This window comes from Pan troglodytes, chromosome 1 (assembly GCF_028858775.2).
Source record: "Pan troglodytes isolate AG18354 chromosome 1, NHGRI_mPanTro3-v2.0_pri, whole genome shotgun sequence".
In the NCBI taxonomy this organism is placed as follows: domain Eukaryota; kingdom Metazoa; phylum Chordata; class Mammalia; order Primates; family Hominidae; genus Pan; species Pan troglodytes.
The window spans coordinates 230,512,251-230,524,559 of record NC_072398.2 but is presented as its reverse complement, the minus strand read 5'-3'; the positions used below and the strand labels follow the sequence as shown (position 1 = coordinate 230,524,559).

General features: G+C 61.3%; 1 protein-coding gene across 1 annotated transcript; it reads left to right on the top strand.

Moving 5' to 3' along the window:
- On the top strand, positions 1 to 5,108 carry VWA1 (von Willebrand factor A domain containing 1). Its single transcript, XM_016952138.2, has 3 exons — positions 1 to 160; positions 1,265 to 1,822; positions 3,422 to 5,108. Exons 1-3 carry the CDS (start codon positions 88 to 90, stop codon positions 4,126 to 4,128), a joined length of 1,338 nt encoding a protein of 445 aa, XP_016807627.1. The 5' UTR covers positions 1 to 87; the 3' UTR covers positions 4,129 to 5,108.
- Positions 5,109 to 12,309: the final 7,201 nt, after the last annotated feature.

The window sequence follows — 12,309 nt, the reverse complement described above, 5'->3', positions numbered from 1 at the left end:
GCCTGGTCCGCGCGGTGACGCGCCCTGCAGCCCCGAGCGAGCGAGCGAGCGAGCGAGTTGCCGAGCGCGCCCCGTCCCTCGCGCGCGATGCTCCCCTGGACGGCGCTCGGCCTGGCCCTGAGCTTGCGGCTGGCGCTGGCGCGGAGCAGCGCGGAGCGCGGTGAGTGCGGCGGGCGGCCGGGCCGGGGCTGGGGCTTCTGGTGACCGCTCTGCGCCGCTGCCCGCGCAAGGCCGTCGCTGTCCCCTGCTCCGGACGGGCGGGCGGGCTGGGAGGCTGCGGGAGCCGGGCGGGGGCGCGGGCGGAGCGTCCTGCTCACCTGAGGCTGGCGGCCCAGGTGCTCCAGGCGACACCGTCCGTGAGCGCCGGGGCATAGGGGCCGTCCCGGCCCGCATCTCTGCGGGATCGCGGGCTTGGACGGGAAGAGGGAGATGTCTGTCAAGGGGGCACCCCTGCCTCAGTTTCCCTACCCTTGCGAGGGCCCTTAGTGGAGGGATGGTAGGGAAGTTGGAGTCGCCCCACCGCACTGGGGAAAACCGCAAGGCCGGGACTAGAATTGAGGCACGCTGGTGCCCTGGCTTGGTGGGGAGGGGCGGTGTAGGGGGCATCAGCCTCCACCCCGGAGGTGCCCGGAGGAAGGGGGAAGCCTGCGAGGGGCTGTTCGGGCTTTCAGGCTGCTGGGGGTTATATCTTGTTTTGTGAGTCCAGGTGGGCTGGAGGATGGAGGCCAGGGGAGGGGCCACCATCTAGTAAGCGGGGTCTGGGCTCCAGCCAGGCCACCGGCGTGGTCATTGCTGTGCCTCCCACACCTTCCCCTGCTGCTGTGTGCATGCCCAGGGTGCCTCACCTGCAGGCTGAGCTGCGTGGCTGAACTCCAGCCTCAGGCTGCTCCTCTGAAAGCCATGCCTGGAGGGAGCAGCCCCACGGCTCAAGCCTGTCCTGGGGGCCTAGGCCAGGACTCTTGGCTCCACCTGCTTGCAGGGTCTGTGAGGAATGGGAAGGTGTGGGGGCTTGGAGCAGAGAGTCGCCCTCTCACAGATGGGATAACACAAGCCCAGCGAGAGCCCTAGATCCCATGGCCAGTGTGCAGTGAAACCCCCAAAAGTACAGGCCTCTTGCTTAGAGTTCCTCTTTCCCCCAACCTAGGACCTTTGGGGGAAGGCAAGCATCCACTTAAGGAAAGCTGGGGCCCTGGGGGACCCTGCCTTGCTGTGGGGCTGTGTGGGGGGCCCACACCTGAGGCTGAGCATTCCTCCTTTCCCCCAGGTCCACCAGCATCAGCCCCCCGAGGGGACCTGATGTTCCTGCTGGACAGCTCAGCCAGCGTCTCTCACTACGAGTTCTCCCGGGTTCGGGAGTTTGTGGGGCAGCTGGTGGCTCCACTACCCCTGGGCACCGGGGCCCTGCGTGCCAGTCTGGTGCACGTGGGCAGTCGGCCATACACCGAGTTCCCCTTCGGCCAGCACAGCTCGGGTGAGGCTGCCCAGGATGCGGTGCGCGCTTCGGCCCAGCGCATGGGTGACACCCACACTGGCCTGGCGCTGGTCTATGCCAAGGAACAGCTGTTTGCTGAAGCATCAGGTGCCCGGCCAGGGGTGCCCAAAGTGCTGGTGTGGGTGACAGATGGCGGCTCCAGCGACCCTGTGGGCCCCCCCATGCAGGAGCTCAAGGACCTGGGCGTCACCGTGTTCATTGTCAGCACCGGCCGAGGCAACTTCCTGGAGCTGTCAGCCGCTGCCTCAGCCCCTGCCGAGAAGCACCTGCACTTTGTGGACGTGGATGACCTGCACATCATTGTCCAAGAGCTGAGGGGCTCCATTCTCGGTATGCGGGAGGAGGCAGGGCCCAGGGAGCCCTAGCTGGGAGCCGCAGAAGGAGAGGCTGGGTTGAGACTTTGGGAAGATCTCATGTCCCCAGAGCAGCGGCCAGGGTCTCCGGGGCTGTGGTACCCCTAGGGTTGCAGGGCTGAGTGATGCAGCTTGTCTATGCACACTCTCCACTGGGCGACCCGTGTGCCCTGCTGAGACGGGGGCAGGCTTGAGTAGCCACCTCCAGGTGTAGCTCCCTGCTGATGTGTCCAGCCCAGACCTCGAGGCCCCAGGGAGTGCAGAACCCAGGTGTAGGCCCAGGAAGAAGCTTCCAAGTCTGGGGACTCTGCAGATGGGCAGCATGTGCTCCTGAGCATGCCCACCATACCTGGAGAGGGGTGAGCCAGAAAGGTCATGGACTGCCCCCCCAGAGAGCACAGGGCACCTCTCCTGGGTGGGGACAGCCACCGAGGGCTTTGAACTAGTTCGGACTGCAGGCCCACTGTGAGGGTTTCCTGAGAGGCCAGACCAGGGAAGGCCTGAGGCAGGAGCTGAGCAGCTCCCATTGGCTTTTTTTCTGGACCTCCCTGCCCCAGCCAAGCCCTGAAGGAGCTGGGGCTGGAGATGAGGAACCGGCCACTGGCTCAGCCTGCTGCAGCCACTGAAAAATGCCAACCCTGGGGATCTCACCAAGTCTCCGTCTGTGGGTTAATCATCCACCCAGAGCCGGAAGGGGTTGGACTGTGGGTTGGAGAGGGGTGGACGGCCCTCCCCAAGGTTTCCCCAGGGACGTCTGGCCCTTAGTGGCCCCAGGTCACCCAGTGCAGCTGCGCGTGGAGGGGACCAGGAGGAAAGGCTGCCTTAAGCAGCCGGAAAGGAAAAGCCTGAGGCTGCAGTGCTGAGGGGCCAGGAAGCAGGGTGGGGGCTCCTGGGAAAGAGGCTGGGTCTGAGGGTGGGGGATGGGAAGAAAGTGGCCCAGGCACCCAGCACTACAGGAGGAAGATCCTGATAGCTTTAACCCAGCGCAGACATTTATGAGCCTCGCCACAGCAGGGTCACTCAGAGGGCTATGTGGGGCTTGGTGTCACAGGCCCAGGAGTCCACCTCTGGAGAACCCCACCCCACACTCTCCTGGGGACCCAGGGCAGGCAGCGCCTCCAGAACCCCAGGGCCTGCCCCTGTGGTCTCCCATCTCCTGGCTGCAGCTCAGAGAGCCGGGCTGACCTCAGACCCCGGCCTGGCCACTCAGGCTGGGGCTGGTCCTCTGCTCTCAGGCACCACCGTGGACTCTGCCGTCTTTGAGGACCTTTGTCCTGGTCACTGATCTGGCCACTGCACCTCTCCACAAAGGACTGGGTTTGGGGCTAAGGGAGGCAGGGGCGCTTCTGACAGGGCCTGAGGGGGCTGCACCCTTTCCTCCGTCCTCCCCCAGCCAAGGCACGTTCTGAGAATCCCCAGCATCTGCGAGGCATGGCTCCAGCAGCTCCTTGGCCGCGGGGCCCCGTCTTTCCTAGTGGGGCCTCCAATCTCCAGATCTTCCCCATCAGCCAGGGCCGCCCTCCAGCAGCGGAGGAGGAACTGACCGCTGTTCCCTGACCCCCTGCACCACCCACAGACGCGATGCGGCCGCAGCAGCTCCATGCCACGGAGATCACGTCCAGCGGCTTCCGCCTGGCCTGGCCACCCCTGCTGACCGCAGACTCGGGCTACTATGTGCTGGAGCTGGTGCCCAGCGCCCAGCCGGGGGCTGCAAGACGCCAGCAGCTGCCAGGGAACGCCACGGACTGGATCTGGGCCGGCCTCGACCCGGACACGGACTACGACGTGGCGCTAGTGCCTGAGTCCAACGTGCGCCTCCTGAGGCCCCAGAACCTGCGGGTGCGCACGCGGCCCGGTGAGGCAGGGCCGGGGGCTTCGGGCCCGGAGTCGGGGGCTGGGCCGGCCCCCACGCAGCTCGCCGCCCTCCCCGCCCCAGAGGAGGCCGGGCCGGAGCGCATCGTCATCTCCCACGCCCGGCCGCGCAGCCTCCGCGTGAGTTGGGCCCCAGCGCCGGGCTCAGCCGCGGCGCTCGGCTACCACGTGCAGTTCGGGCCGCTGGGGGGCGGGGAGGCGCAGCGGGTGGAGGTGCCCGCGGGCCGCAACTGCACCACGCTGCAGGGCCTGGCGCCGGGCACCGCCTACCTGGTGACCGTGACCGCCGCCTTCCGCTCGGGCCGCGAGAGCGCGCTGTCCGCCAAGGCCTGCACGCCCGACGGCCCGCGCCCGCGCCCACGCCCCGTGCCCCGCGCCCCGACCCCGGGGACCGCGAGCCGTGAGCCGTAAGCCGGCGTCCCCGCCCAGCCGAGAGGGCCGGCGCCTACCCGAGGGCCCCTGTGTCCCGAACCCGGTGCGGAGGCGCCCGACCCGGGAGACGGGTGCAGGCCCGGCCTTTCCCCACGCGGACTCCGCGCGACCCCGGCCCTCTCCCTGCGGCCGCAGGGCTTCCCCGCCTGGCGCCTGCCCTCCAGGGCTGGGGCCTGGCCTGGCGGGACCCCGCAGCAGCTCCGGCCCCATCCCCGCCCAGAGCCGGGCGTCGTGTGGGTCCGTGGGTGATAATTGAGAGCATCAGACCCAGGACTGTTCAGGGAGGAGCCCCGGTCAGACTCCCACGTGTGAAGACCCGGCCCCAGGTGGCAAGGGCTGGCCTGGGGCGGGCAGCTTGGGTCCTGGACGTTGATAGGAAGCGGAAGGGGAATCCCGGGAAGCTGGCCCAGGTCAGGTCCGCAAAGGCTTCTGAAGAAGAGGAAGGGCGAGTAGGGGCACCTGGACGCTGATGGTGGCCAGGATGCTCAGCTGGCCGGGAGGGCAGCACCTGCTGGGGACGGTGGCCCTGTCTTCATGCCCAGGACACCAGCTGGGTCCAGCTAGCAGCCACTGGGAATCAGAGGAATGGGGCAGAGCTGGGCATTCAGGACCTTGAGGACAGGTGACCCCACCTGCCCACCGCCACTATCAGGCCCCGGGACCGCACTGACAGGAAACCTTCCGTCGTGTGGGAGCACTTCCCAGGGGCCGCAGGGACGACACTCTCCAGGGAGGCCCCAGCAACCACACCATCTTTTGGCTGTGAGAGGTCTCACCCCGGGCTACCTCCTGTCACTACTCACTGCCCTGGGGTCCGTGGGCAAGTTGCCCAGGGTGGGGGTGCCTAGCCAGGTGCAGTCCCCGCCCCGCCTAGTCCTCGGCGTCACGCAATGCTCACCTCGCCTCTTCCCCACTAACATCCCAGACTTTAAAATTCAGTAAATCAGATGTACACCGAGCCTGCAGTCTCGCTAGGATGCTTTACTCCTCTGCAAACAGCAGCCGCGGACAGGACAGCTTGTGAAGGTCTCCGCCTTTTGGGGTGTCCGGGGAGAGGAGGTGGAGCTGTCCCCTCCCAGTGTCAGGCCTCCTTGGTCCTCCTGTGCACCTTTTATTCAGAGAGCTTGGGCCCCCTTCCTGTGGAGCTGGGCCCAGGGCAGGTGGCTGGAATGCAGAGGACAAGGGGGCTGGGGCCTCTGCAGGGCCATTCCCACCGCAGTCTCTGCCACGGCCCAGAGCCCTGGGCCCAGGGCCACGCGGGCTCCCTCTGCTGGCAAAGCCACACCCTGCACCACGTGGGGTCCACTGCCCCTTTCCCCACGTGGACTCTGCGTGACCCCAGGAACTGCAGCATTGAGGTGGTCTCAGTCCCTCCCTCAGGCCTGGTGGGAATTGTGCCAGGGGCCGCCTTCGGGACAGCTGGCCTTGGCACCGTCTCCCAAGAACCCAGCTCTGTGCATCCCGTGGCCCCCACCAGCAACCCAAGGCCACACCGCCCACCAGCTGGGTGTGGTCACCATTCATGGAGGGCCGGCTGCGGCCAGGCTCACCACGCAGAGTTTGCCCTCCGGTGTGATGACGCATGAGACACAGTAGGCCCCCCTGCCTGTGTGTGCAGGGGGTGTCTGTGGGGGGCCCTGCTGGCTGGACTTTGGGTTTCTCCTGAGCTCCCCTTAGCCCCCAAGTCAGGCCACGGAGGCCTGAGTAGGACCCGTGGGCTGTGTGTGTCACTGCAGGCGGCGTGCTCACAACTGCACTGCTGGTCAGCAGGTGGCCAGGGTTGCAGGCCCGGGCCTCGGGCCCCACCTCCTCTGGAGGGGTAGGATCTCCTTCGTGCAGCCCCTGCCCCCTACCCTGTTCTCCGGAGTGTTGGCAGATCTGAGCCCACGGTCACCTGAGAGGAGATGCCTCTTGCACACTGAGCCCAGGCCCAGCTCACGGAGCACCCTGCAGGTGGCAGCGGGGCACCAGGGGCTCATTCCTGGTGGCCTCAGTGGCTTCTGTGGACGACTCAGACTCACATGAGAAGCTGGGAGGAGCTCCAGCTCTGCAATCCCGAGAGGGCAGAGGGGGGGCCCTGGCCACAACCCTGCTCCCCACATACCCGTCTGGCAGAGGCTCTGCCTCCCCTCTGCCCATCTCTGCACACCAAGGCCGAGCACAGCACAAGGCCTCACGGAGAGGGTGAAAAGGCACTGCTGTCTCCATCTCAGTGCCAAGGAATGCCCCTTTCAGAAGCCCTCGTCTGAGAAGTGCTGCCCCTTATGTAGCCCCAGGCATTTTAAAATCTTTGAATCTGCACCAAGTCTCAGAACAGCTCTGGCCCCGGAGTGCTCCGTCCAGGCTGCTGTGAACCGACTGTCCCCGCGTCTCCTCCACCTCCCCTGACACAATCCTGGCCCCGACTCAGTCCACCGAGGGTGCCGTGCAGAGGCTGATACCTGCCAGGACTTCCTCGCCAAGGGCCCGGCCACGTCACAAGGCCACTGCACGCTTTTCGACATGCACCTGGAAATCGGGAAGGGCCGTGCTGCGGTTGCTTCTAGTTGAGACGAGAAGAGCGACAAGGTTGTGATCCACGTGGCAGGTGTTCAGAAGGCTGGGGGCGGGCAGCGCTGGGGAGAGCCCTGGGTACTTCGAGGAGACCCCGAAGGGAGGCTGCTCCCACACCTGCGCCAGTTTCCACCCTCTCTTTGAGCAGGGCTGCGGTTAGCTCCCACATCTGAAGAGAACCAACCTGAGGATTTCACACTGGCTGCGTGCCAGACCAGTCCCTGGCAGGTTGTGCGAGGCCCTTCGCTGGACAGCCCATTGCTGGCCACTAGACGGAGAGGCAGAGGGGGCTGAAATTCGGGCCCATGCCTCTGTGAGCGATGACGGAGCAACAGCTCTCCAGCACGTGAAGCTCTCCAGACAGCTGTTCGTGAGAAGCCAGACAGAGGCCTGGGGTCTCAGTCCAGATTTCTGGGGAGTGGGGTGTCCAAGCGTGGGCCACGCTGCTGGGAGCCACCTAGGGAAGCGGGTCGCCTGTTTTATAGTGACGGTAATAAACCAAGTCAATTTTCTATAGTGACGGTGATAAACCAAGTCAATTTTCTATAGTGACGGTGATAAACCAAGTCAATTTTCTATAGTGACGGTGATAAACCAAGTCAATTTTCTATAGTGACGGTGATAAACCAAGTCAATTTTCTATAGTGACGGTGATAAACCAAGTCAATTTTCTTTTCTTTTCTTTTCTTTTTTGAGACGGAGTCTGGCTTTGTTGCCCAGGCTGGAGTGCAGTGGCACGATCTCGGCTCACTGCAAGCTCCGCCTCCTGGGTTGACGCCATTCTCCTGCCTCAGCCTCCCCAGTAGCTGGGACTAACAGGCGCCCGCCACCACGCCCGGCTAATTTCTTCTATTTTTAGTAGAGACAGGGTTTCACCGTGTTAGCCAGGATGGTCTCGATCTCCTGACCTGGTGATCCGCCTGCCTCGGCCTCCCAAAGTGCTGGGATTACAGGCGTGAGCCACCGCGCCTGGCCAAACCAAGTCAATTTTCTATAGTGACAGTAATAAACCAAGTCCAGTCCCCGAAGCACAGCCCACATGACAGACTCCCGCCGGAGAGAGGACAATTTAGGACTGTCAGCTCCCAGGCAGTAGCTGTGTGTTTCCTGCTTTTTTGGGGGGTGGGGGGAGACAAAATCTTGTTCCGTCACCCAGGCTGGAGTGCAGCGGCGCAATCTCAGCTCACTGCAACCTCTGTCTGCCAGATTCAAGCGATTCTCCTGCCTCAGCCTCCTGAGTAGCTGGGATTACAGGTGCCACCACGCCTGGCTAATTTTTGTATTTTTAATAGAGACGGTTTCACCACGTTGGCCGGGCTGGTCTTGAACTCCTGACCTCAGGTGATCCAACTGCCTCAGCTTCCCAAAGTGCGTGGATTACAGGTGTGAGCACCCTGCCTGGTCCCTTTTTTTTTTTTTTTTTTTGAGACAGGAGCTCACTCCTAGGCTGGAGTGCAGTAATGTACTCATAGCTCACTGCAGCCTCCATCTCCCAGGCTCAAACGATCCACCTCAGCCCTCCGAGCAGCTGGGACTACAGGCGCACCCCGCCACGCCCAGCTAATTTTTGTATTTTTAGTAGAGATGGGATTTTGCCGTGTTGCCCAGGTTTGTCTTGAACTCCTGGGCACGAGTGATCCACACACCTCAGCCTCCCAAAGTGCTGGGATTACAGGTGTAAGTCACCACTCCTGGCAACATTTTTTTTTTAGGGATAAGGGTCTTCCTGTTACCCAGGCTGTTCTCAAACTCATGACCACAAAGGATTCTCTTGCCTTGGCCTCCCACAGTGCTGGGACTGCAGACAGGAGCCACCGCGCCTGGCCTGGCACTGCAGACAGGAGCCACCGCGCCTGGCCTGGCACTGCTGCTTTCGTTTGCCTCTCGAGAATCAGTGCACTTTGAGGAGTGCTGGCAGGGGCTGATGGCTTTCAGGGAGCCCTGTGGGGAATTGGGAGCCCTGCTTTTGGTGGGTGGTTGGGGGGGACCAGCAGCCCAGGGCCATACGCTGGGGGCCGTGCCTCAGGAGGGTCCAGTTGGGCAGCTCTTCTTTTGGTTGTGCGAGGGCCTGCCCACTGGGGAAGGAGCAGGGGGCCCATGCTGGCCCAGGCTGAGACCAGAACGAGTGGGGAAGGAGCAGGGGGCCCATGCTGGCCCAGGCTGAGACCAGAACTACTGGGTCATTTTGGAAGCTGGAGAGAAGGAATAGGAATGGGACCTGCCCCTCCCTCCTGAAGGCCGGGCCCCCGAGAAGAATGAGGCTGCAGAGTGATGTGGGGGCCAGCGGTGACTTCATGACCACACTGTGCTCAGGTGTAAGAGGGCACGCTTCTGCCCAGGCATCGTCCATGGAAGACACGCAGTCGGCCACTGCAGCCTCGGTTCTGGATGCCCTGGGGCTGGGTCACTGGGGGCCACAGGCCACACTGGGAGACCACAGTCCTGGCATGCCATGCAGCTCCCTGTCCCCAGAGGTCTGCTCAGATGCAGAGAGCTCAGGAAGCACACTCGCTGCCTGAATTCTGGGAGCAGAGCGTGGTACCCACTGCCTGGCTGGGGCCTACTCTGGCACTGCAGCCCCTGTCCCCGCTGGCCCAGGCTTCCGGAGGCAGCTGCGTCCCTGTCTTGGCTCAAGGTCAGGCTGGAGGCCAGGCTGTCCACCTGCATCTGGAACCTGCACAGTCACTCCTCCAGGTCCTCGCTGCTGGAGGACTCCCAGACAGGAAACCTTTGCTTTGGGGGCAGGGCGGGGTGCAAGGGTGGTCGGGGGAATCACAGCAACGAAACAGCACAGTGCCACGGCGCAGAGCCTCATATTATTGGTGGATGAAACAATGCTTTCTGAACTTTGTGTCCTTAGGAAGGGTGTAGGCTGTTGGTTGAAGTAGGAAACAGAAGAGGAGCCTGGGCACGCAACAGGCCCATCGGAGAGCAGACCCCTCGGCCTGGGCACGCAACGGGCCCATCGGAGAGCAGACCCCTCGGAGCTGCAGTGCTTGGAGGGAGGCTGTCTACCTCTGCTCGCTCTCTCCATTTCTCTCTTTTTCCTTTTAGAGATGGGTTCTTACTCTGAGCCCAGGCTGGAGTGCAGTGGTGTGATTATAGCTCACTGCAGCCTCAACCTCCCAGGCTCAAGTGATGCTCCTGCCTCAGCCTGTCCAGTAGCCATACCCTACTAGGCCCTAATTAGCCCCAGAGGCGTGCACCACCACACCCGCTAATGGTAAAAATTTGTTGTAGAGACTGAGTCTTGCTGTAATGCCCAGGCTGGTCTCCAACTCTTGGCCTCAAGAGATCCTGCCGCCTCTACAGGATGAGCCACCAAGCCTGGCCTCAATTCCTCTTTAAAGGAATTGCCTAAATCTTAAACCAGCAATCAATACTTTGTATTTAAAATTAAGCCAGATTAGACCGGGCTAGGTGGTTCACCCCTGTAATCCCAGCACTTTGGGAGGCTGAGGCAGGTGAATCACAAGGTCAAGAGTTAGAGATCAACCTGGCTAACATGGCAAAACCCCGTCTCTACTGAAAATACAAAAAAATTAGCTGGCATGGTGGTGGGTGCCTGTAATCCCAGCTACTCGGGAGGCTGAGGCAGGAGATTCGCTTGAACCCGGGAGGCGGAGGTCACAGTGAGCCGAGATGGAGCCACTGCACTCCGGCCTGGGCAATGGAACTGTTTAAAAAAAAAAAAAAACTTTGATGGAGCCCAGCACGGTGGCTCACGCCTGGAATCCTACCACTTTTGGAGGCCTGGGCAGGTGGATCTCCTGAGCTCATGAGTTTGAGAACAGCATGGCCAACATGGTGAAACCCCATCTCTACAAAAAATACAAAAGAAAAATCCAGGTGCCGTGGCTCACTCCTGTAATCCCAGCACTTTGGGAGGCTGAGGCGGGTGGATCACCTGAGGTCAGGAGTTCGAGACCAGCCCGGCCAATGTGGTGAAACCCCGTCTCTATTAAAAATACAAAAATTAGCTGGGGCGTGGTTGCAGGTGCCTGTAATCCTAGGTACTCGGAGGCCGAGGCAGGAGAATCACTTGAACCCAGGAGGCAGAGGTAGCAGTGAGCCAAGACCCCGCCATTGCACTCCAGCCTGGGCAGCAAGAGTGAAACTCCGTCTCAAATAAAATAAAATAAAAATTAGCGGTGCCTGGTGGCATGTGTCTGTGGTCCGAGCTTGTTGGCTTAGCTAGGAGGATCGCCTGAGCATGGGAGGCAGAGGTGACAGCCAAGATCGCACCACTGCACTCCAGCCTGGGTGACAGAGTGAGACCCTGTCTCAAAATAAATTAAAGAATAAAAATAAAACCAAACCCTTGATGATGGCCATGGCGGGGGGTGGGGATGGGGTCGGGGGGAGGGGGTACAGCTGGGGAACTCATTGGGTTTTTCTCCTCTCCTATTTTTTGGTACAGACGGGGTCTCTCTTTGTTGCCCAGGCTGGTCTCCAACTCCTGGGCTCAAGCAATCCTGCTGCCTCGGCCTCCCAAAGTGTTGGGGTTACAGGCCTGAGGCACCGTGCCCGGCCTGTTTGTTTTATTCAGACGGAGTCTCACTCTGTCGCCCAGGCTGGAGTGCAGTGGTGAGATCTCAGCGGCTCACTGTGTTTTATGTAAATTTTCGGTGTCGCAAAAGAAGTAGCACTCGAATGTTAACTTTTCTCAGCTGCGAAATTTACTTCTATAGAAGGGGGCGTCTCATAGCTGGAGCAATGGCGAGCGCCTGGACAAGGGAGGGGAAGGGGTTCTTATTCCTGACGCAGGTAGCCCCTACTGCTGTGTGGTTCCTCTATTTTTTTTTTTCTTTTTGAGACGGAGTCTCGCTCTGTCACCCAGGCTGGAGTGCAGTGGCGTGATCTCGGCTCACTGCAAGCTCCACCTCCTGGGTTCACGCCATTCTCCTGCCTCAGCCTCCTGAGTAGCTGGGACCACAGGTGCCTGCCACCATGCCCAGCTAATTTTTTGTATTTTTAGTAGAGACAGGGTTTCACCGTGTTAGCCAGGATGGTCTCCTGACCTCGTGATCTGCCCATCTCGGCTTCCCAAAATGCTCGGATTACAGGCGTGAGCCACCGCGCTCAGCCTTTTTTTTTATTTTTTATTTTTGAGACGGAGTCTTGCTCTGTCACCGAGGCTGGAGTCCAGTGGCACGATCTTGTCTCACTGCAACCTCCGCCTCCTGGGTTCAAGTGATTCTCCTGCCTCAGTCTCCCGAGTAGCTGGGACTATAGGCACAGGCTGACACACCCGGCTAATTTTGTGTATTTTAGTAGAGACAGGGTTTCACCATGTTGCCAAGGCTGATTGCAAACTCCTGAGCTCAGGCAATCCACCCGCCTCGGCCTCCCAAAGTGCTGGGATTACAGGCATGAGCCACTGCACCTGGCCTACGATGATAACTTATAGCAAACTTTACTTTTGCTGAAAACCTTGCGAGTTTGGGATTTTAATTATCCTTTGCTATTAATAAGACTTCATTCAGTCTAATATATATATTTTTAAATGTATAAGCCACTTCAGGCCGGGCGCAGTGGCTCATGCCTGTAATCCCAGCACTTTGGGAGGCCGAGGCGGGTGGATCACGAGGTCAGGAGATCGAGACC